The sequence below is a fragment of the Poecile atricapillus genome, chromosome 2, assembly GCF_030490865.1.
Source record: "Poecile atricapillus isolate bPoeAtr1 chromosome 2, bPoeAtr1.hap1, whole genome shotgun sequence".
NCBI lineage: Eukaryota > Metazoa > Chordata > Aves > Passeriformes > Paridae > Poecile > Poecile atricapillus.
Genome location: NC_081250.1, coordinates 57,863,620 through 57,887,762, shown reverse-complemented (window position 1 = coordinate 57,887,762; position 24,143 = coordinate 57,863,620). Strand labels below are relative to the sequence as shown.

The window sequence follows — 24,143 nt, the reverse complement described above, 5'->3', positions numbered from 1 at the left end:
CCTACTCATTCCAGTTTGATGGTGCAAGTAATAATTTATATCATTCTGCTTATCAAGGAAAGTAATTTTCCTCCAGAGCCTGGACTCAGTGTTGCCCAGAGTGGGGAAGGAGCAGCATGTGTAACCAACCAAAAGTTAATGTTTTTCTGGCAATGCACAGATCATGAGGTTTTCCCGTCGTAATTCTCTGTGTACCCATTAGCAGGCAGGCATCCTCTGGGCTTGACAAGCTTGATTTCTTCTTCCAGGGAATAAAGGCTCGTAGCAGACAAGAAATTTCTTAGAGTAGGAAGTGGGAATTGTGATGATAAATAGCTCAGACCTCAAAATTAGATCTGGGGATCTAGATCACAACTTGGATTAAACATCAGTTGTCCTTAAAAAAAAATTTATAAATCAAGTTTTTTAATAAAACGTTCACTTTGTTGCTAAAACAACATTTTGTTCAGTAGAGTTTAAACTCACAATAAAAATAAAATAAAAAGAGATGAGAAAATAACATTTCATTAATTAAGTAAAATTCATAAAATAATATTTAATTCCTGACACTGATTTACTAACCCTGCAAACTGCAAATGAGAGAAGAGAGAGGTTCTTCTATCATGTGCTATAGGAACTTGTTGTTTTGCTGCAGCTTTTTTAGACTTGATATGTATTCCCCATCCACTCTCATTCTTCAGTGCATGTGGCTGTAGGTTGGTTGAGCTAATAGCATTAAACTTTCTATCACAGTTCAGGTTATACAAGGTTGTTTCAAAATCCTGTTGCTGTAGTCTCTCTAAGCAGTATTTTCTGTATGTTTTGACTTGTTCATTTGCAATCAATAGCTAGAGTTCACTCTAAAGGTGCTGTACCTTGAACAGTCCCAAGAAAATTGTATGCAGTTTTTTTGTAATGTGTTCTAAAAAGGTGCTTTTTCCTTTAAATCAGGTAATGGAGTTTGTACCTACTCAGAGTTAAAACCTGAAGAATAGAAGAATAGGCTAAAGATCTATTTGAATAAAACGGCAAATTATGCAGTGAGGAGAAAGATGGTGGAAATAATTTGTAGAATTTCATTCTTTATCAGTTCTTGAGTTATTAAGTTTCTAACTTATTTCCAAGAATATGCAGTTTTGAGATTGTGTAAGTCTTTGGTTATCTCTACATTTTTAAGTGACATTATCAAGAGGGAAGACTTTTGACACTGGACCTATATAAAAATAATAATTTATGCTGCTTTCAGGTCTGAATTAGCATGGGAATTCTCCTGAACAACATTTTTCTGGCTGCAAATAACAATTAGTTACTTCATTCTGTTTCTCAGAATTCTGTTTCTCTATTACAGCAGTCATTTTCCATCAGCTGTATCCCTTGAGTGTAATTCCAAAGGCTGACTTTTACCCAAGAAGTCTTAGTCTTAGTCTGGATACTAGATTGCTGAAGAAGCTATCTCTCTTGAGAATTTAAGCATATTAAATTAAGGTTCTAGATAAATATCCTAGAACTTCTGCAATAGCAGTGGCAAAAATACTTTCATCACACCTGCACAACACAGCTGCCTTTTGTCAGTGGTATTTAAAGGCAACCTTTTCCAAATAAACAAGAGAAATGCATTCCTAATTTAAAGACAGGATATTATTAAGGAGAAAAAAAAACCCAAACAAGAGTACATTTTAAATTAAGATCAGGAAAATGTCCATCACAACACTGGATTATTCTGCCAACAAAATATAGGAGATGATGGTAGTAGGTATATATATTTATTTGATCAAAAGAAGAGTAAAAGATGGGAAAGGAAAAGCCCTCTTTGGCAAGGAGATAATTTTAGTTTGACTAACTGGTCATGAAACTAATTTTCCAAAATTAATGATTGTATTACAAGACAGAAAATAAAAAGCCAAATAATGTTCAAAATTCAGTAGGGCAAAAGACTAGAGTATATCTGTGTATCATTCTATTGCAGTTTAGTTTTATAGGGGAGGTTACTTCTTTTGTAACTGTAGTTGAAACCATGAGAAGTCCAGATTTTCTTGAGAAGCTGAATGCTTTGTCTTTTTCCAGGATTTTTTTCAGAACTTTGCTGAAGGTCAAAGGGGTGTGTAAATATTACATTTTGGAGACTATCTGGGGCTCTTTTTAAAATACAGTTTTAGTTTCCACTTGAATCAACTCTTGGAAATGATTTGGCAAACAAACAAACCAGAATTAGTTTGTTCTTACAGCCTGGCTAAGAAGAGATTCTTCCTAGTATTTGTAGGGTAACTGTTCTCCAAGCCCGAGAGACTATGGGATTCTGCCCTCCCTTCTGCTTATGCTTGTCTGTATCTTATCCACAGGAACCAAATCAAAGAGTAAAATCAGAATGGAACAAGTATCTTTTAGTTTGCAGGGTGCTTTTGATGTACTATGCTCTCTGTGGGGTTTCATGATTTTCATGATTCATGGTGGGCATAAGGAAGAATGCGGGACATGGAGCACAAAGGTGTTTGTGTCTGGTTGAACTGTCTTTCGTCTATTTTAGCCTGGTACTGCATGTTGATCTACTCCACACTATCTGTCACCTACTCTAAAATGGACCTATTTATGTGGAGCTTTTCCTCCATGAGTGAATCAGGGACAGAATTGCATTCCTTTGGGCACTGTTCTGTTGCCACAAACATGAGATCATCCTTTCTCTTGGGCCACACCATGCCTTAGTCATGCCTTGATGAGTAATCCTGGTTCTCTGGATATTGATTTCCTGTGAGCAAAATGATGAAGAAATCCTGTGAAAGGGAAACTGCCATAAACCACTTGAGCCTGAAATGCAGTGTGTATTTGAACATTGCTGTCAAAAAATTTAAAGGAATAATTTGGTCTCATCAGGTTCCTGTCCTGTTCTGTACTGTTCCAACTTTGTCCTGTAGTTAATTTCTCTGTATGCTTCCAAGTTGGCTTGAAAGGGACAGTCACAGCTGCCACTGGACTTTACTGATAATAATGAAAGACACTGACATGTTTTCCCAGAAGTAGTGGAATAGGTGGGCTGTTATACCATTCTTCTCTTGCTTAAGAACTAAGATTAAGTTTGAAGCAGGCTCTAATCTTGTAAGACAAAAATCACTGCTCTACTTGTTATCTTGACCAGCCTTTGATTAAAGTAGGTTTCAGTAGTTGGAAGTAACTTGATTTAGATGTAAGCAGTTAAAGTCTTGTCACTGTAGCTTTTTTACAGTTGAGTGCTTAAGTTCTCTGCACAATGTATAGAGAGATACTTAAAAATTAAGAGACCATTTTGAAGCAAGGTTGCCTAAACTTCAATCTCTCCACATGGTTAATAGATTCAATCTAGAATCAGGGTATTCCTGCAAAAGTATTCCTGGGAGCTGCTACATTTTAGCACATTATTCTGGTGGAAATTACAGGCTTAATGCCCAAGTGATTTGTGCTCAAAGACCTTATTTGCAAGACTAAGGATATTTGGAGTGTTACTCAGGGTCTTTCCTCCTGGAGCTACTTCAACAGCTCTATATTCCTGCTCATGAACTACAGAAAGATTCTTGCTCTTTAATAGCCTAAAGTGTCAGTGGCAGCACAGTTTCCCATGGATGTCTTACCTGTGGCCAAGGAGAAATTAGGGGACCATGAATCTTGGACATAGATACATAAATCCTTCTCATCACTGTGTTTGACATCTATCAGATTCAACTGGGCTGCCCTTCACAACCATCTCCTCCTAGTTCACTCTCCCTTTTATAGCTCTGACGGTAGCCAATGTTGTTTACTGCCTTCAGATTTGCTTTAATAGAACCTATACAGAGCAGATAATTCTATATCTCCTTCTAGCTTCTTATTCATAGAGTTCACCACAACTTCAGAACATTATTATTCCTCCTTCCCAGTCCTTTTGACTTGTCCTATCCTGCTCCCTTGTCACCTCATGTTTTACTCACTGTACCAGTACAACAGGACACAGCTGTGACTATCTTGATCCCTCCTCTAGATAATTAATCAGTTTTCCTGAGCTTTTATCCTGATGAGCAATTGGGGTTTTGTAAGAAGGATACTGTGATTCAGTAACTTTGACAGAATGAGTACTTTATTACCTGCCATTGTATAGCACTCAGTTGAGAATAGGACTTTGCTTATGTGTGCCCAAGGCTTGCAGTGTCTTCTGATATATCATCAATAGCTAGGCTGGGAGAGTTGACTTTCTTTAAAAAAGCCACAGACAATCACATGAGGAGGTGACTGAGTTAGATGCTGCTAATGTATCTTGCTTCTCTCCCCCAACCTTTTCTTTGTCAGAACAAAGACCTTCCATCAGGAGATAAATTTTGAGGGGCCCAAGCCACAAATTTATTCTGACTTTGGTGGAAATTACCTCTATCCATCAGCTGGACACTTTCCTAACCTAACAGAAAAGAATCATGGCACATCATACCGACTTCTTGCCTTCTTAAATTGGAGGTGTAGATATCTGAGCACACTGCTGTCGCCCTGAAAACTCAGCTTCTGAGCTTGCTGACATGGTTTTCTAAAGACTTTCCCTGGACAGTAACTGTAAACATAGATATGTGTACATTCTTTCTGTTACACGTCTTGTGATGGGCATCTCTCATGGCCAGTGCTGTGAGAAAGTGTTATCCTGACCATCCAATCCCTGGCTGTGGTCAGGAACCTATAAATCCTGGAGGGAAAAATAAACCTCTCTCTTCTCTTCACCACACCTCGACCTGTGTCCGTGTGATCTATTCATCTTCAGCGACAACACACTGCTGCACCTTCAGTTTGGTTGCCTGCAATTTGAGAAGATTGAGCTTTGAAGTTAGCTTAGCTGTACTTTGAGCAGGGAGTTGGATTAGATGACCTTCTGAAGCTGTTTCCAATCTAAATTATTCTACCATTCTAAGATATATCAAGCTACAGTAAAGTGAGGAGAGAGATAGTGAATAAACATTTAACTGTGAATCTTGATGAATTCTGGCTTTTAATAAGTTGTGGGTTTTTTTTTTTTTACTTTTAAATAGCTGTCTCTATGTCCATTTCTGATTCAGGTGGATTAATACATAGCATCAGTTTTGTTTGGATTTTAAGTCTTTGCAAAAATGACAGTTCTATGTCTGCTCTTTTGAATTTCTGTAAGCTTTATTTGGATGAAAATGGAGATCGAGATGGGAGTTCTACATGATGAAAACCTTTTTAAATAACACCCCTCAAAGCCTAAACTGTGTCAGTGGTATATGCTTTAATTACTCAGATCATCTCTGCCATAGCAAATTTTAGCATGCTCCTCCAAACTCTTGAGCCAGCTAGCTTCTGAACATTGGTTTTGGCTCTGGATGTCTCAGCAAAAGAGGCAAACAGCCTCAGGATATGTTTAAAAGACCTTGGCTTGTGAGTGTATGATGTCAAAATTCATGTGTCTTCCCGATATAGACTGCTTCCAAATCCTGGATGTTTGAGATCAAGAACAGAAAATATCCAAGATAAATTTGTGGTTTAAGAACAGCTTTGCTATAATGATAGAGAAAATTTGCCAAGTAGTAGGGTGGGAAAAAGCTGCTGAGAGCAAGTCAGTTTCTTACTCTGTAGGCAGAACCAACGGCAAAGAAATACAGTAGTGAATACCCCTGAAATAACCTCTTCACAGATGTACCCAGGACACCTGGGGACACCTAGGGACTTCCCAAACCCAGGGACTTGTGAACCACTGGGTTACACCTTCTTGGAAGGAAACATGGTCTTCAAAATAATGGGATCAACAAACTGGAAATTGCTTTGATGAAGCTGATGAACAATTCCCAATTCACTCAGCTGAAAAAAGGGAAATGTAAATTGACTTTGGGCTTGGTTTTGGTCAACATCACAATAAGAATTTAGCACAGGAGTTCAAACACACCACTACCCTAATATAGTGTAGGATCAAGGGATGCAGTCTCACATTTCAAAGTATCAAGGAAGCTTCTCGTAGGCTGGCTGAAAGGGTAGTGGGATGATTCTAGGAAGTCATGTTTGGTGCCTCAGGTGAACTTAAGCACACCTCTAGACTGAGAGGATACTGCTGACCCTAGAATCAGAAGCTGTTCAGTACTCCTAACAAGCAGGCTGCACACACAAACATGGAGGCTGATCCACCAGCTGGGGTAAAGCAGGAAAACAAATGTCTTGTGTTGTCCTGATTGCCAATGAAAGCATCATGGTGGTAGCTATCAGTTGTACAGGATGGCTGTACAAGTAGCCTTTAATTCTCAGGTGTTTGAGACATCCCAGCTCTGTGAACAATCAATCCATGCTCTAACCAAGGTGCTCATCAGTGTTGAAAGAGGTGAGGATAATGGAATGGCACAATAAATCTAAATAGAGCTTGAGGGCGTTTGTGTAGGACAGTGATGGCTTTAGGGGGTGCCCTGAATGAACACAGTCTGGACTTGGGGTTTACATGAATGGAGAATGTTTGCAGGAGAAATGTATATTATTAAGTTTGGTAAAAAGACATAAAGAACCATTGATGTGTTTTCTGTGGGCATCAGACATGCCTGTCCTGCAGTCCCTTTACAGGCTTTCAGTGGGTTGAGTGCTCCAGTTAGGCCTGAGACTAGGCACAGCGCTTAAGCACCTGTGAGTACAATTAAATCTTTCTGTTCCAAAATAGGGTGGCTCTTTCAAACTATCCATAAGAATAGTTCTTGGCACATGCTGTCCCTGCAAATCATCCCCTAAAGAAGTGGTTGGAAGGGTTACAAATGGCACTGACCAGAACTGTGTCAGGGAACAGTTCAGCCATCAGTCAAATGTGGTATTTCTGCTAATAGCTCTGCCTTGACTGTGATAATTTTCTAGTACAGTGGTAGCCTTGGGGATGAGACTAGCCTCAGTTGAAGCCTTGAGGCTTGAAATGTGCAAATATTTAACTGTAGAGCAAAGCTAAATACTGGCAAATCATTTTTTGGATGTTAAAACCAATCCATTTAACTCAGTGGAGAGATAATGTTTTTCAATTACAAGCCATCATGATGGCTAGGACCTCAATGAGTACGTCTGGAACCAAGAAAGGTCAAACAAAACACCTGTGAGGTGGTGTTGGTACTGACCTGTGGAAAACACAGATATTAAATTGCTATTAATGTGAACACACTCAAAATGCACAATACAAAATGTATCTTTCCTGCAGAGGCAATGTCATCATTGTCCTGGTTTGAATTTGAATGTGATCTTAGGTACTGCTTATAAGGTCCAACAATGTTGTCTCCCCCTTTTATGATGCAGCATTACCAGTATCCCTGAGACAGGCTTAGGGAAGGTTGTAAGTTACTTGTGATCAACACCAGGGTGTGATGCTGAAATTATTTCGTATGTATACTGTGGCTTAATCCTGGCTGACAACTCAGCCTCACACAGCTGCTTGCTTACTTCCCTCAGGGGGAAAGTAAGTCCCCCTGGGACCTACTGGGCATAGGGGAGAGAACTGGAAGAGTAAAGATGAGAAAATTCATGGGTTGGGTTTGATAAGTAAAACAAAAAACACACACAAAAGCAAAGCAAAACAAGGAATTAATTCACTGCTTCTCCCATTTTTGGGCACTGTTAAGCCATACCCAGGAGATCAGGGCTGGAATGGAATAGTGACTGGGATTAAAAATGCCATCACTGGCATTATTCCCCTTTCCTGTTTCTTCCCCCATTTTATATGCTGAGCACAATACTATCTGATATGGGATATCCCTGTGGTGAGCTGTCCCAGCTGCGTCCACTCTCAACTTCTTGTGCACTCCCTGCTGCCTTGCTGGTGAGAGGCAGAAAAGGCCTTGGCTCTATGTAAGCCCTGATCAGCAAGAACAAAAACATCTCTGTGTTAACAACACCGTTGTCAGCACACAGCAAAAACACAGCCCCATACCAGCTACCATGAAGAAAACGAACTCTACCCCAGGCAAACTGGCACAATGTCGAAATTCCCACAGCCTGTGCTGTCTGTAATTCCACTACTCTCTTTTGCCCACACAGGATGAAGGGATGTTTCAACTTTGTGTTCACTCTCTCCTATGGAAAGTCTAGTACTTCTGGAGCTGAGACATCCACTCTGGGTGCACCTCCAGGTTAGGCTGTGTGTGCATAGAGCCATTAATTAAAAACTTTAGGAGTAGAACAGGGTGGTCTTATGGTGTTTAATTTTTTTTTTTTTTAATGTGGATACAGGAGAAGGGAATATGGTAGGAAATATTTTAGATCAACTGGTAACAGTGGGAATTGCACCAAGGTGCAGAATAGGCCTTTTAAGATCCAGCAAATAGCAGCCCTCTGACTGATTAAAAGAGGGAGGCCAGGTTCAGGTTAAAGTACCAAAGTAGTTAAGTAGATGCTCATCTAGAGATATTTCTGTCTCTGGGCAGCTACTGTTGAAGCATAAAGGAGAGACAGCAGGGAGCAACTGTTAGACTGCAGGCTCAAACTATGTATCAGACCAGCAAATAAAAGCCAAACCCCAATCAGATGTTTTTTTAAGATGCATGCATGGCGTTAATCCCAGTACTTGAACGCCAAAATGAAATTGCAATTCTAGCATCTAATTTTTTAAAAAGCTAGAAGACAGGCACTCTTCTCCAGGACAGTACTGGAGTGAAAACAAGACTTGCAAGTAATAATGCAGAAGTAATACCTAAATCTCAGAGCCAAAGAAGAGGAACTGTGGAATCTTCCAGGCAGGACATACTGCAAGTCATTCTTCTTTCACTTCACAGCTCAGAAGCAAGGCTGGCAGTCTTCGGTTACACCAAAACTAGTTTTGTTAATTGTCAGTCCTTTGAGATGTATATGCTGCACTGCAGAAACTCACAGGTTTGGCTTGATTATAGCAGCAAAGGGAGGAGAAACTGCTCCTCTCACTGCAGTTCTTCTGGGCAGAGCAGCACACTACTGATAGATGGAAACATGATGTGGTTTGTCATTGCCCAGAGAAAAGATCCCTGAACTGAGAAGGGCAAAAGGCCTGCCTGCTGATTACCTACCGCTAACAAAACCAGTGGTCCAGATCAGGATTTTGGGGTGTTCACAATTCAGTAGAATTCAGACTGCTACATTGATTTCTTGTGCAGTTATTGTTCTCCATCTTGCTCTAATATTCTCTTGGTGATTGCTTTGCCTTATACATAGTTTCTTACCTGAATTAGCCAAGGTTCTTCCTCAAGTGCAGCTGAAATTTCGTGCTGTAACAGTGCTGAAAAAAGTACTCTCCTTTGATATAAAAAGCTAATTTATTCTTAAGTACTGGGCTAATTTTTTTCTCTGTCATATCCTTGATGAATATTATTTTTTCTTTTCAATGATATTAGGGAATCTAAAGAACATCAGTGGTTTTGGAAAAAAGCGTGTGTTGCTGTTGTTGTTGTTGTTTCCCCCAAATGAAACATCATCTTTCTAACAGGTCTCATGCCATTCTCTGGTAAAGCTCTTTCCCTTGGTGTGTGAGCAAGCCTGTGAACTCAGCAGCACAGCAGCCCAGGTGGCGCACAGCTCATGCTCTCTATTCAGTTAAAGGGTGTACAATAAATTGCTGCAGCCTGCAGATTAATGTCAGAGGTGGGAAGCAAACATGGAGAGTTTTTTAGCAGCTTATTGATGGTGCTTAGCCATTTCAGTTCCCTGCTAAGCTCTTTTCAGGATACAGAGACGGGTTAGCTCTGTGAAAGGACTGGCACAAAGATCTCTGGATGCATTTTGCTGAACCCAACTTAAACTCTAGTTCAGTATCTCCTAAAACCTGCATGTTTTTATTAGTCTTCTCTCATCCCCCTTCACAGAGCTCTTCTGTGCGATTCCATGACCCTGACACCTCTCGTCACTGCAATTCCAGGCAAAGGGACAGCCAGCTCCCTGAGTGCTGCTCGAGTTCAGGAGAGGCAGAGCGGGGACTGATGTGGATGAGTGGCTGCAAGCAGAGACCCCACTGGTCCGTAAAGGATTGAAAGTAGATGGTTCCTGCTTGAAGCAGGTAAAAGCACTTTATTTTCCCCCTTTGATCCTTCTGTGACTCAGAGCGAAACCCTGCTGTACATAAATAAGTCTTCCAGCTCTGTGAACTGGAGGAATTTGGCACAAAAGTGGCTCAGTATTTTAGGAAAGTCAACTATAAATGAGTGCAGTGAATTGTTATGCATACACTTTAAACATAATACAAATGGCTTTGCCTTATTGTAATAATGTAGTCATTTACATTTTTTGCTTTTCAGAAAAAAATGAAGATATCATTCAGCTGACCCTGGGAAATAAGCTTTTATAATCAATTGGAAAAATAAAGCTGGATTTCAAAATATTTAGTTACATAATTACATCATTTTAGTATTGTAAGTGTAATTTGCTTTTGTCTGTTAACAAAAGCTGTCTGGTTATTAAATACTCTATTTGTCAGCAAGTGAACATGTATTTCCAATACAGATTCTTGTTTAAATCTTAAAAAAAATGATAATGTGGAGCTTGACCTCCATAGTCACTGCCTGATAAAACATAAGTAAATATGTTGTTTAAAGTATGTAGTAGACAAATATATCAGCAAAAGACTTCAGATATTATGGTGTTACTGGTAGTGAAGAATATTACAATTTCCCGATCATTCCTATAATTGTTGCAGTTATTTTATATGAACAATTCTTTAATTATGTGAATGCCAGAAGGGTAAATTCACAAAAAGGAAAATCACTTTACATATAACTTAGTGTGATAACAATGTGTAGAACCTATTTTAAAGAAACCATGACAGACATATTTCATTCGTCAGTCTGACACAAAAGGAAACGACTTCCTCTAATATGCAATGAAATAAATAAAGGTCAGATGGTTCATTTGTCTGCATTTGCTTTGTTCAGTTCTACCAGTTAAACAGGATGTTTTCTATTAACATTGCTTTCAGGTTTCCTGGTAACAATAGCACCAAAATAAAGACCAGATTTTGTCAATGTGAAATTCACTCCTCCTGCATAAAGACCTATGCCTAGAATATGCAAAGAGAAAAGCTGAGATAAGGTGTGGGAGCTGCTATATTTCTGTGTAAGCACCAGGCTGAGATCTGTACAAACTTAGAGGAGTCAGGTACTCGGCTTCCACCAAAACTCAGAGGAGGAGAGCACCTTTGTTCTTAAAGCTTTATTTTGCAAATGCAAGCTCTGTAAGGCCTCCCAGTATTCGCTGTATATATGAGTATATATGAACGGTGCCTTGGGCATCCAAAATCTATGCAAGTGAAAAGGAGAGCACGGAGCATGCAGCTTCTCAGCTGTGAAACAGCAGCAGCCCTGCTGAGCCACACTGCTTACGAGGCAGGCTACTGGATCTTCCTCACAGACCACACTTGGCTCGTGCCCTTAGGTGACCTCCAGCTCAGGCAGAAGAACATGAGTTAACTGCTGGCAGGCTTCGAACCGCATGGGGTTCAAGTGGAAGGAAGGGCTTTATGCCAGTCATGTGTGCACTGGATGTTCCACCTAACTGGAATGTGGTTTGTGTTGAGGTATGTTTTCTTTGTCTATTATTTTTCCTGAAATGTGCAATTACAAAAATTAAAATATTTACATCATTACAAATGAAATTTCAGTGTCAGCTTTTTCTGTCGTCAAATGGAATATTCATATGTGCAGCAGGTGAATTATTTTCCTTGGGGATCAGGTACAAAACTGTTTTCAATACAGAGAACAATAAACAAATTATTACAGCTATATACTTTCTGGTCAAGAAGTTTCCCTGTGTTCAGAGGCGATGCTTGTCCCAGAGCTCCCAAATCAGCTGTGTGCCAGGCTTCACAGTAGTTGCTAACCAGTCGGATCCCATTTGCAGTTGAACCATGCCATATTATTTTTTGAGGCCTGAAAGGTAACATTAAGAAGTTATTTACTGGAAAAGTCTCTTTTGCTTTATTCAACTGCACACAGTGTGTGGTGATTTGCATTCCTTGTGCTTGAAGCTGAGTGCTTAGGTAAAGATGAAGACAGAAAGGAGAGGAAAAAAGGAGAAGACAACCTGACAACCCATTTCTAGACTATCAGAAAAGGCAAAGAAAAATGGCATAAAGAAAGTGAGAAATTTTTATCACATGTCTAGTAGTCCAGGATACTGCTACTATTTCTATTACTATCTGGTAAAAGTAGAAAAAAACCACTTGCATGTAACATATAAAACATAAATGGTAATGTCAACTCACCAAGATGAATCAGTCATGACATTCCTCCCATCAAAGGAGTATATTGGGACATGAATGTTGAATTGTCCACCATTTCCATCAAATATAGATTCCCAGTTACTGAAAAGGGTTTCTCCCTGTTAAAATTTCAAAGCCACTTTTACAAACAAAACAAATCCAAAATCTACATCAAATGCCAAGTCTACCTTTATAGACTTATTTGAAAATTGAAAATTTTATCTGCATTTAAGGACACTTGTGATTTCATCTTTCACATCAGTTTTTGCATAATGTTCCTGAACAAACTTGTCTCATCTGTCATCTCTATGCAAATAGCTGTCTGGTTCATGTCTTTGTCTCTAAGTTGTCTCTCTCTTCTGTTGTCACTCCAAAATTTCAGCTTGATCATCCCCTGTCCTTTTCCTCCTAAGGCATTGTTTGAAAAATCGCTTATAACTACTGTAGCTGTAGAGAATATATAGACATAACTTGTATTGGAGCTTCTGTTAAGGTCACAGTTTTGTGGAAAGTGTTGCAAACAGTCAGAGCAAAACCTTTGCATTTGGCTTCCTCTCAAGCTGCTTCTGAGTTTCTCCAGTCAAAGTTGAAACAATATTGTCTTCACAAATTTCTCTCAAGGCTCTGTGTTTGCATGCACTTCAGAGCAGCATCCGTTCAACATGTTCCAAGCATCATGTGTTATTCCTGTAGGTTTCTTTGGCCGCTTGTCCTGGGAGCCAGCCAATGCTACAAAGACATGGTTTGTTTTCCTCAGTTTTAGAGTGTGTCTGTTTATGTGAGACCACAAAATGACTCATGCTCTAGATTCTCCTCTCCATTTCATTGGGGTATATCCAACATCACTCCTAAGCACAGAATTTGCGTTTTTCTTAGAAATGAGAAAAATAGGCATTTTATCCTACTATAACACTTATAGGAAGAACATAATAATTCAGTGGTTTTCTACTTAATCACTATTTTTTTTTTATTTCTTGAACCTGGCTGTGAAATATGAAGCAAAGCTGCTTCTTTATAAAATGCAGTGTGGGCTGAAACTCAGTGCTTCTGCTATTTTCCAAGATTTTTGTGGAACCTACAGCCTATCCTAAAAAACAAGCACTAAGTACCCATTTTTACCTGAAGATTGACTATTGGCAAATGGTGTCGGTCTATTTTTCTGACAACTGTGGCCAGATCTTGCAAGTGTGATGAGAGGAAGGCTCTATATGTAGATGTCAAACCAGCAAGCTGGGCCTGCCGAAAACACTGAAAATCTGCTCGCATGTCACCAGGTAACGGGAAGTTCAAAGCCACCAGATGCAACTGGAAGAAAAAAGAAGAAAAGGCACCATTTGAAAAAAAAGTTTATGACACAAGGAATATGTTGGAAAGAAAACAGTGCCCCCTCCTCCTGCCAGGACAGAACACATACCCTTCATAACAGGTATGAGAGTTATTCATTGCTATAACATTACATTTCTCAGAGCCATGAGACCCTTAGCAGAAATATCAGCTTATCTTTCAACATTAAGGAAACCATGAGGATTATATACTCCTAAAAAAAAAAAATCTTTTAGAAGCAGTTAATATTTTCAGTTGGAAATCTTGGAGTTCTCACATGAACAAAATCCCAAATCCTACAAATATGGACAAAAGTAGTAAGGAGTGACTAAGTACCAGTTAAAAATACAAGAAGTATCATGGTTAAGTCAAGCAGCACAGATGCAAGAACTAATCCACATTCTTGCTTTTTTGTTTTCTTTCTGGTTTCATTTTTTAGATATGTGAGTTCCCTTGCTTTCTTTGTCTAAATATTTTAAAGCCTTTTAAATAAAGGCTTAAGTTCTAAAGTGTCTATCTAAGCTAAGCAGCACCATAAAGATCGAAAATATTGTAGTGAATATTTTAATTATTCAACTGTTATACTATCATTAGTTTAGAAGTTACTCTATTGCAGGTACAATCCCTAAGTGAAGGGGTACTCCTAATTCAGAGTCAGGATTTGTTTTTTTCCTTTGAGATGGGAAAGGGGCTGGGATGATGAAAACAGACCTGGAAGGAACAATTTAAAATTGTGTCTGAGATGTCTGAACAAGTTAAAGAAGTGTATTTGTAAATTTCTGAGGTAAAAGCTCTGAGTTTGAAGAGCAAATATCATGACTGTCCCTCAAGATGCAAATTGTCACATTAAAAAGCACAGTTCAGCAGCTGTAATACAGATCTTATACTTACTGCTGGTTTTCCATTGTTCATATTTAATATTGGTCTCAGTGCTGGAATAGACTGAAATCCCTGTTATTTGAACACAAGCAAAAAAAATATGTTAAATATCAGATTTTTAGATGCTCAGTAATTTTTTAAATAAAAATTTAATCACACCTGGAGTCCTGCATGAAAGCAGCCTGCTCTTAATAGGAGTTGAGGAAAATCAAAACTAAAAGGGTAAGGAGGATGTGAAAACAGAAAATGTAATGGGTAGGAACACTTCTCAACCATGTTAATTGTTTCAGGAACAGCTAAGTTTTCTTCTTTAGTTATGGCAAGTATGAGTAACAAGCCACTGGCTGTAGCAGATGGGAAACTCAGGTTGTGTCAAGTGGAGGCTGCAGAAAATTTCTTATATCTTTACGTCTAGACATTTTCCCAGCGTGCTAGGTGAACTTCTATCTGACCTACTCTAACCCTTTTCATTTGTTTCTGGCCATCTTCCTTCTCACTGCTGCTTCCGGGCACTCTCTTGCTCTTTCATTTTCTCAGCAGACCAATTAACCTGTCATCAAAAAACCCTTCTCTATTCCCTTTGTAATTTCTTGGTTTTTATCCTCCCACAATTTTTTTGGGACAGACAGCATGTTCACATGCAGGCTGGTACAATAACTTGCAGAATGGGGTCAGGTCCAAACTAAAAATTGAGGATTTAGAGTACACCGTCTGCTGTGTACACACACTGTGGGGGAAGCTACATTCAGGTGGTGATTAAGGTAAACTGATTACAGGACTATAACCTTTGAAAGAAAACCTGCTTTTCAGAAACCCTTTTCTGACTTTCCTTGAAGGGGATCAGGGCTTGATATGACTGATTCCAGGCTTGTGAAACAGAATTCTGTGGGTTTGTGGGGTTTTGTTTGGTTATTTTTTTGTTTGTTTTTTTGGTCACTTTTGTTTTGTTTTGCATTTTTTTGTCTATTTTTGGTTTTTGGGATTTTTTTTGTGGGCAGCTTACTTTATTCTGCTTTTTGCAAATGTTGCTTCGTTTCTGTAGTGTTTAGAATCTCAGAAGATACTAGAAACAGATGACTGTGCAAGCAAATCAATCTGCAAGTTTATGCAGTGGTAGGATGCTCATTTTGAACTGACAAATCTCGGTGGAAAATCACGTTGTGGAGAGATCTGCATACAACTTCTGCCAAGTGTATCACACATCTAGGCTCAGTTTTTCATGGTTCAATATTTTGTACTTACATGGCTTGATATGGCTGGAGGAGGAAGGCTGTCAGCAGGGATAGGAATTAGCTCACCAAGCTGAAAGAACCAAGCAGGAGAGTAGAACAAAAACATATCACCAGGAGTTTCTGAATTCAAAAAAAGGAGTCTTTGCACCCACACTTCTCTCCCTCTGTAAAAATATCTCCCTCACCTTCATTGTGAAGAAGGGAGTTGGAAAAGATTACGGTGTAGTGCAATCGTACCTGCAGTTTTCTCCATCCTTTTCGAACACGGATAAAAACCTCACTGGTTTCCCTCAGATAGATCAGTGTGCCTTCTGCTACATAATGAACTTTTTCCAACATAGCCTCAATGTTTTGGAATGTTGTAACCTGTCAAATAGGAAAATGAGACATAATTCATCAGACACACAAAACATTTTGCAAGTTAAATAGTCTCATTTGGACACATAAATATCAAGGCTTCCTCTGCAGGAAATTCTCATAAAGTGAATCTTACGTAATTTAATCCATAAAGTAATACCAGTATCTCGCTACTTTGGCATACCAGCATCATCATTCTGTGGATTGTGGTAGAAAGACAGCAATTTTGTACAAATTTTGTACGGAGTGAAGATTGTTGCACTCCTACAATTTGAGTCAAAATGGCAGAGTTCAAAATAGAACTGCAGTAGTTTAAAACTGCTACAAATTTCAGGAAAGTGCAGTTTCTTTCACATTTTTTCCTCATTTCTTCATTGTCAGAAGGCATATGTATGTTTTATAAATAATGTGAACCCTGTGCTATAGATTTGTATATATATTTTTAATCTTAGTTTTGACATAAGTAAGCTGAGACTTTCTGTCTGAGACAGTAGTTTCCAGCCTGCAACTACAGTCTCCTGTCTTGGGGGACCAGTCTTTGAACATTTGTTTCTCTCCTGAGAATTGCAATGAATGCTCTCTGCCAGCTTGAATAGGGCTTTTGGGGGTGTTTTTATCTGTCTTTTTTTCTTTTTATTTTTTTCTTTTTCTTTTTCTTTTTTTTTTTTTTTTTTTCAGAAACTGTGAATTCTTAATTTAGAAATTACTGAGACTTCTGCCTTAGATTTTTTTTTTCCCCATGGATATCTTGGATCCAATTTTCATTCATTTCAAAAGAAAAGGAAACAAATTTATATGTATTCTCTGGCACAACAATTTTTAGATTTGCCAGGGAAATCTACAGTTTGCATCTTAAAATTATGTGGTTTATATAACATTCTACTAAATAAAAACACAAGATGGAACTGTCACTCCTCTTTCAGTGCTACCAGTGACCACCAAAATTTTGAACATTTGCTATAGCAAACTTCCTTATTTTGGTCTCTTACCAGATTTCTGGTGGCAGGTGACCCTGGCTCTCCAGGAGGACCTGGTGGCCCAGGCATTGCAGCCGCTAAAATAAAATAAGCATACAACAGACGCTGAAGGTCATATTTTTGAGAGAAAATGTGAGTGACACAAAGAAAGGACTTAGTGATGGTGTCCAGGGGCAGTGGAACTTTTAAATAGCCATAGTCGTGTCCTGAATAGCTCAAGTCAACTACAGAAAATACACTCTTAGGGTTTTTTTAGAAGCAATGATGAAACAGTCTTTTCTCTGTTTTTTGGGAGGTTAAGGCCAACAGATTGCAATCTGTTGTAGAAACTGGAAACGAGGAATAAAACCCACTTAAATTGACCAGAATGCTGTTCTGTTAGCTAGTGCACATGGAAGAGGAAGAGAGGAAGAACTTTTTGCTCCTGCCCATATAAAGTTTAAGGGACTCATTACATCTTTTGCTCTAAAGGCAAACAAAAATTTCCTTAGATGAAAAATTCATGTGTGTAAGCTCAGCTTGTGTTACAAAGCAAAACAGAGTTCTTCAGGGATATGAACTTGGGCTTCTAAGACTGCAGTTCACACCAACTGGTACCTAGTATCTGCATCTACTCCAAGAGTGAATTTCTTCACCTTGAGCTGTTTTTTGGAGTAAAAACTTCTTTCTTTTAAGACAGAAAAGATTCAAAGATATGGAAGACTTAAAGCATGCATTTGTGCAAATAATGATAATGGAATTCCAAAGCTGTTTGTAAACACAAGGACCTTATTTGTTTGGTTTTCTGAAACCCAGAGGAGAGTCGAAATCGCCTTCTACAAGAAGAAGCTATGCACTGAGGCATTTGCAAGGACACTCCAGAGCGGGTCCTTCATGCCAAAGGCAGGGGAAGGAGGTCAGATCTCAGAAGTGTTTAGAGCTATTTACCTGCAGATAAGCTATTCCTCTTTCCCCATATTACAATATGTGAACTCCATACTCCAGTATGTGAACTCCATAATTACAAATAGTAATAGCTTTAAAAGAGATAACTGAATCTCAAAATAGGGAATAAATAAACATCTGTTCCGAACATTTAGTAAAATGTGTGCTGCCTAAAGAACCCTTTTACAAAGCAAAGAGGAAAATGTGTAGGAGGATGATGAAGACTAATGGCAGAGAGCATAAATGAAAGTATAGGGATGGAATACTAATAATAATTTGTTTTGTCTGACTGGGTCTCTTAGCTAATATCCAGAAGTGCTTAATCTAAATTACACAGGAAAAGGCCCGAAGACCCTTATGTGCTTCATGGATGCTGCGGATCTGTCTGTATTGTGATGATCAGGGGCTGATTCAAATAAAGCCTATGCTTCAATGTTGAACGTATTAAGGATTTTTTCTTTCTCAAATATTATTCAGAGGATGAATAGTTCTGATAGACACTAAATTAATCATATTGACTGGATGACAGATTGGAAGTCTCACCTGCTGTATAAATGAGGCTGACCAGGTTCAAGAAATATCTGCAGAGAACAAATTGAAGGAGATATGTCCTCTCCCCAAACTAGCATACTGGAAGCACAAGTCTTGTGGGAAAACAGGCTAATGATTAGTTATCAGGAATTGAGACCTGTATTTGGTAGATCTGTCAAAACTTTAGGAAGAACAGATCTCTGTTACAACATCTCTATTTAGTTAAAGTCTCCCTTTCACCATCTTCAGCTGAGATAAGAAAAGCTCTTCTGGAGCATTATCTGGCTGGATTCCCATGCTGGTCAAAGATACTAGAGGGAGGAATCAGTCATTTTCTCAGGCATACCTCTCAAGTAATGCCAGAGGAGCCCAGGACCCCATCCACCAGAACCCAAGGCTGGACATTAACAGTATGAGGTTTGTCACTAGGAAACCTGTGACCCAAAAGGAGTCTTAAGCACAAATGGCTTGAACTGTGACACTTGATTTCTAACCACATACTCCCTTTGATGTCACCTTGTTTGCAAAATTCCTCTCTTGATGTGACTATTTGTGGAACATTTTGCTCCTTTTCTAGCCCAGTAAGTTGAAAACCATTTAAGGCAGACTAAGCAACCTGAAGCTTCATTTCTATTCAGCATTTGCATAGCAACTAGTTTTCAGAAGCAGTTCTCCAGCAGTCTCATTCTAGACCTAATCTCTACTGTGAGTAATGCCTTTCCAACAGAAAATCAAAGAATCACTTGAATTGGAAAAGACCCTTAAGATCATCACCTCCACTGGTGGTACCCAGAACTGCAAAGTCTACTGCTAAAACATGTACCAAAGTGCCAAGGTTACGCTTCCAGAGATGGTGACTCAACTTCCATGAGCAACTTGCTCCAGTAGAAATCCTTTAGGTGAAAAAAATTTCCTAATGCCCAATTTAAACCTCCCCTGGTACAACTTGGGTCCATTTCTTCTTGTCCTATTGCTTGTAACCTGGGAGAAGAGACTGATCCCCACCTGGCTACAGCCTCCTTTCAGGCTGTCATAGACAGTGATAAGGTCCCCCCCGAGCCTTCTTTTCTCCAGGCCAAACACCCCCAGCTCCCTCCGCTACTCCGCATAGGACTTGTGCTCCCAGCCCTTCCCCAGCTTTGTTCCCACTCTCTGGACAAGCTCCAGCACCTCAATGTTGTTCTTGTAGTGAGGGGCTCTAAACTGGACACAAGACTTGAACTATGGCCCCACCAGTGCAGGTACAGGGCCGATCGCTGCCCTGGTCCCGCTGGCCACACCATTGCTGATACAGGCCAGGGCCATTGGCCTTCTTGGCCACCTGGGCACTGCTGGCTCATGTTCAACAGCTGCCAATCAGCACCTCCAGGTCCTTTTCTGCTGGGCAGCTTTCCAGCCACTCTGTCCCCAGCCTGTGGGGCTGCCTGGGGCTGTTGTGACCCAAGGGCAGGACCCGGCACTTGGCCTGATTGACCCTCATACAATTGGTCTCTGCCCGTTGGTTCAGTTTGTCCAGACTCCTCTGTAGAATGTTTCAGCAGATCAACCTTCCCACCCAGCTTGGGGGAAAACTCACTAAAATGTGCATTTGATCCCCTAGCCCAGATAATTGCCATTGGGTAGGTCTGGACTCAATACTGAGCCCTGGGAAATACCCATTGTGATGGCCACTAGCTGGATTTAATTCCATTCCCCACAAAAAGAGAGTTTTGTCCCAGATTTAGCCAGCTGCTCAGTTTGATGGATTTTGCAAAGCTGTCAAGGTAACCTATCTCTGCTATGCAGATTTCCTCCCAGCCACAGCCACAGCAAGATCTTTCACACAATAGCACTCCCATAGCACTAGTCAGTGAAAATTATCTGCAGAGAAATTGTCCCTTTTTTGACCTCAGTTCCAACTCCCCCCCACAGGAGAAATTGGTGAAGGGCAGGAGGAGAGTGGGGAACAATCTGATTCAAGTATGCAGAGAGGGTAGTTGAATGGGATAACCTGCCAGGTGTGAAAGAATCAGACATGTGTGGCTTGTGGACATGTGGCTGTACACTCCCATATACACTGAAAAGCTCACCTGAGCCATATATTGCAGGGGGGCCTGGTGGTCCAGGTGGTCCAGGTGGGCCAGGAGGTCCAATTTTTCCATAGCCTGGTAAGCCAGGTAGGCCAGGTAACCCTGGAGGTCCTCTAGGTCCAACAATTGAGTCCCCTTTTGGCCCCTGTCAGTGACAAAAAGTATTTTCTCAAACGTATTGGTTTCGCTGCTGCAGGGCTATCATCTCTGGTGTCAACATTTACCAGATGCCTGCCACTACACCACCATTTAGACATGAGTTTCTATGTAATTTTCTCCAAGGAGGCATGGATATAATGGAAAACAAAAAATTTTAACTACATACTGAAAAAAAGTCAAGGATTTAAATTTCAGAAAGCTTTCTGAAAATTCTCATACTTATCCCTGAGCAGGTGATACCTGCAAAACTCTCAACAGTGCTCTCAAAGTCCTGTATCTCTACTCTGCTCACACTGAGACTGCTTGCTTTGATGGGCTCAGAGAGTTTGTGGAAAACTTTAATGTAAAAGTTTGTCTGTGCAGGGTGTACTCCTCATGATGAGTGCTGTCTTCTTTCTCCTGTGATCAAATGTTAGCCCTTAACCTCTCCAGCTGCCAGACTTGCAGAATAAAAGGCATCAACTCCCTTCATTTCCAGTTTAGCAGTGTGTCCTCAGCCTGACTGAGGAGGCCTTGTGCTCCCAGTGCTCACACCATCCTGCAGATATGGAACACCCTGGACAAGGAGAGCTCAGCTGTGCCATTCAGCTCCTTCCAGCCAGTAGAACAGGTTCTAAATAGGTAGATGATTCTCGGTAATGTGGAGTAGAACCTGGGAGATTTTTGAGGGTGGGCTTGCTAACCTAACACTTCATCCTCAGCTGTGGCCCTCATTTGTGGTTCTTGACACAGACATGGCAATAGAGGAATGCAGTGCACATATTTGATGCCAGATCCCAGGGATAAACTAGTTTCCAAATGATTGGCACATTTTATTCAAAGCAGCTGTGGTGCTAATTGCTAGAAGATAAAATGAAAAGGTAGAGAGTGGCTGAATTTTATAGAAATGGTCCAGATGGCTACACACTCATCTTTTTGATCATGTTTTTGGATTGCTAAGAAAATAGGATTAATTTTTTAGGTGGCAAATAATTTTCAAGTCAGCCTCTGACTAACTTTACATGGCCTATTTTGATATTTATGGGGTATAAGTAGTAGCATCACAAATTATACATGCTGCTTTGATTTGTAATGCTGTTAATAACATGGTCTACATACTGGTGTAGCTATATGAGACAGCTGAGCACAACATTATGTCAGTATTTCATAGCAAAGTAATTCTATGCACAACAGTGAAGTGTCTCTGTTTACACTTCATGCAATTTTCACTTAATGCAATTTTCTCCTAATCAAGTAATGCTTAACATGTAAGTTTTTATATAGTTCCTAGCAATCCTGATGTTTGTCTCTTTTTAGTGCCTTCTAAATGAATTCTAAGTGGGTAGTCACAAATATTCCCATTCTACAACTTGCATGACTTACAATTAATCCTGGTCTTCCAGGTGGTCCAGGAGGTCCTGTCAGAAAAAACCCTCCATTTGGTTCTCCTTTTTCTCCTTTTACACCAGTGACTCCATTGTCTCCTTTTTCACCCTTTGAAGAAAATGTATTTTAAAATATTGAGTTGAAGTGAGACCAGAACACAATGTCCTGAACTTTAAAATTCACATGAAATCTCTGAGTTTGGTAAAGGAAAGCACTGGCTTTAATTGATGTTTTTAACATCACTTCTTCTGTGATATGGAATGAAAAGGAATTCTTTCTCTATTGAGGCTGCAAAAAGGCTCACTCAGGGCAAGGGCAAGGCCAAGGGGAGTGTTAGGTGGAGGCAGAGAAAATGCCTGTGTTGCTGTTTCCTGCTATTCTGCCCAGCAAAACCTTTCTCACTGCTGTAGCTGGAGGCGAAGAGAGAGTTGGAGGAAGCATAAAAGCCTGTCTTTGTGCTTTTCTCCATCACCAAGGAAAAAGAAAAGCAAGATTGACATTGAATGGACAGCTATTTGAAAGTATGTGATGAAGTGAGCAGAGCAGGGTGGGGGTGTGTACCAGAGGAGACATCACACAAAATTGCAGACACGTGAAAAGTGACACTTGAAAAAGTACAGACACTTGTCTTCTGTTCTGCATGGCTGATTATCAGTTAGTTTGGGAAACAGATCAATAGGTAAGAAGAATCATTTAAGTACTACATTTCTATGTCTCTGTGCAAGATGAGCCACAGCATTTATACATTTCCCCTCATATTATTTTTTCTGTTTGCCTGCTTTCTTTTCTTTCCATTTTTTTGTCTACTTTTTTCATGTTTCTGAGGAATAAACCTGTGAATAGAAGAGGCAAAGGGCAAAGCAAGAATGGCAGGTATCTGCAGACAGCTAGAGGACATGGCTCCTCCTCTGACTTTTAGTCTCTGTGGATTCCCAGTAAACACAACTCAAAAGGTTTCTTTATGCCAGGCCATTCTGGGGAGTTGAAGGACTAGATGAAAAATGGGTTCTTGGCAGCTAAATCTGTAAAGCTACAGACATTACTCTATAAGGTCAAAGAAACTCTATCAGCTTTGCCACATACATGGGACACTTTATGCCATAGGAATAACTTGGGTGTACTCAGCCAAGCAGAAATAAAGTCCTAAAACCTGGAAGCAGTAAGAGTCCTTCCAGGAGACTGTCAGCACAACACTTTTGGTAGCATCCTTAAATGAAAATTTGGTTCAAATTTTTTCAGTCTCCTACCGATAAAGAGCCTTATTCACCTGAAAACATTTAAAATAATATAATATTTTTATTAACTTTTGTCACTTGAAGCAGTCAAGAGAATAATGGAACAGAGAGAGACCAAACAAATGACCCAAAGTATGGGTATACTTTGCTGTAAGAGCTTCCAGGAAAAGTAGTTTCCATAATTTAATTTTATTCAGTGTGCTTAAAAGATAAATTACATGACATGGAAGTGATTTCCACCCTCCTTTCCCCTCACTCAGTGTCCTAGATGCCTTTTAGGTAATGGATGTATTTCACCTGAGCTGGCATGGAAACAAAAGCATTCATTTAAGGCAGATATGTTAGGTAACAGTGAATTATGACTCACTTTAATACCACTGGGAAGGCAAAAATCCTGAGTAATAAAGTTTCTTTCAAAAGTAATCTTTATAGACCTCTGACAACTGCTATCTCTATACTTACAATAAACTTGCCTATGTAGCTTGAGTTTAAGAAATAAATATAATTGGTAATTGCTGTTGCCCTTATATTTCTGTATTTCACCATGTTGCATTGCTTTGAGCTTAATTTATAGTAAAGTACACTTTAAAAAAAGCTTAACAGAACTCAAACACAAATGGGATATAATTACCTTTATGCTATTAATAAAATGGCTGAAATATGATGGAGGCAGAGGTGGACCTGAAAAATGAAGAAAATACAATAAAGGACAATAATTATCTGTAATTTTCCTTTTAAAAGCACTGCTTTTGGTATTACTGGTTTAGGAGTTTAAAGGAAAACTATTTACAATAATGGCATTAACCTTTATATCAAACAGATATTTTTAGTTTGGTTTCCTAACAGAACAAGACTTATACAGCCTATCTTGTCTGTGCCCTATCTTGTCAGTCACCCTTCCACCTTAATAACTTCTGAATCTGATTGGGATTTCAGAAAAATTA

General features: G+C 39.6%; 2 protein-coding genes across 4 annotated transcripts in view; one reads left to right on the top strand and one right to left on the bottom strand.

The window, feature by feature from the left end:
• The window catches only part of LOC131575658 (probable 2-ketogluconate reductase), a 173,918-nt gene extending 169,286 nt beyond the window's left edge, over positions 1–4,632 (top strand). Inside the window, exon 8 of the mRNA XM_058831409.1 lies at positions 4,455–4,632. The gene's annotated coding sequence lies outside the window, so the exon portion shown is untranslated. The remainder of the gene's footprint in view (positions 1–4,454) is intronic.
• A 5,311-nt stretch (positions 4,633–9,943) lies between these two features.
• COL15A1 (collagen type XV alpha 1 chain) overlaps positions 9,944–24,143 on the bottom strand; it is a 118,187-nt gene continuing 103,987 nt past the window's right edge. For all 3 annotated transcript variants that reach the window (XM_058831388.1, XM_058831390.1, XM_058831389.1), the window contains 10 exons: positions 23,831–23,880; positions 21,962–22,072; positions 20,441–20,585; positions 16,929–16,993; positions 15,820–15,948; positions 15,593–15,652; positions 14,363–14,422; positions 13,268–13,453; positions 12,152–12,267; positions 9,944–11,816 (listed from right to left, as the gene is read on the bottom strand). In XM_058831388.1, the coding sequence (XP_058687371.1) occupies positions 11,600–11,816; positions 12,152–12,267; positions 13,268–13,453; positions 14,363–14,422; positions 15,593–15,652; positions 15,820–15,948; positions 16,929–16,993; positions 20,441–20,585; positions 21,962–22,072; positions 23,831–23,880 (1,139 nt within the window). In that variant the 3' untranslated portion in view covers positions 9,944–11,599. The remainder of the gene's footprint in view (positions 11,817–12,151; positions 12,268–13,267; positions 13,454–14,362; positions 14,423–15,592; positions 15,653–15,819; positions 15,949–16,928; positions 16,994–20,440; positions 20,586–21,961; positions 22,073–23,830; positions 23,881–24,143) is intronic.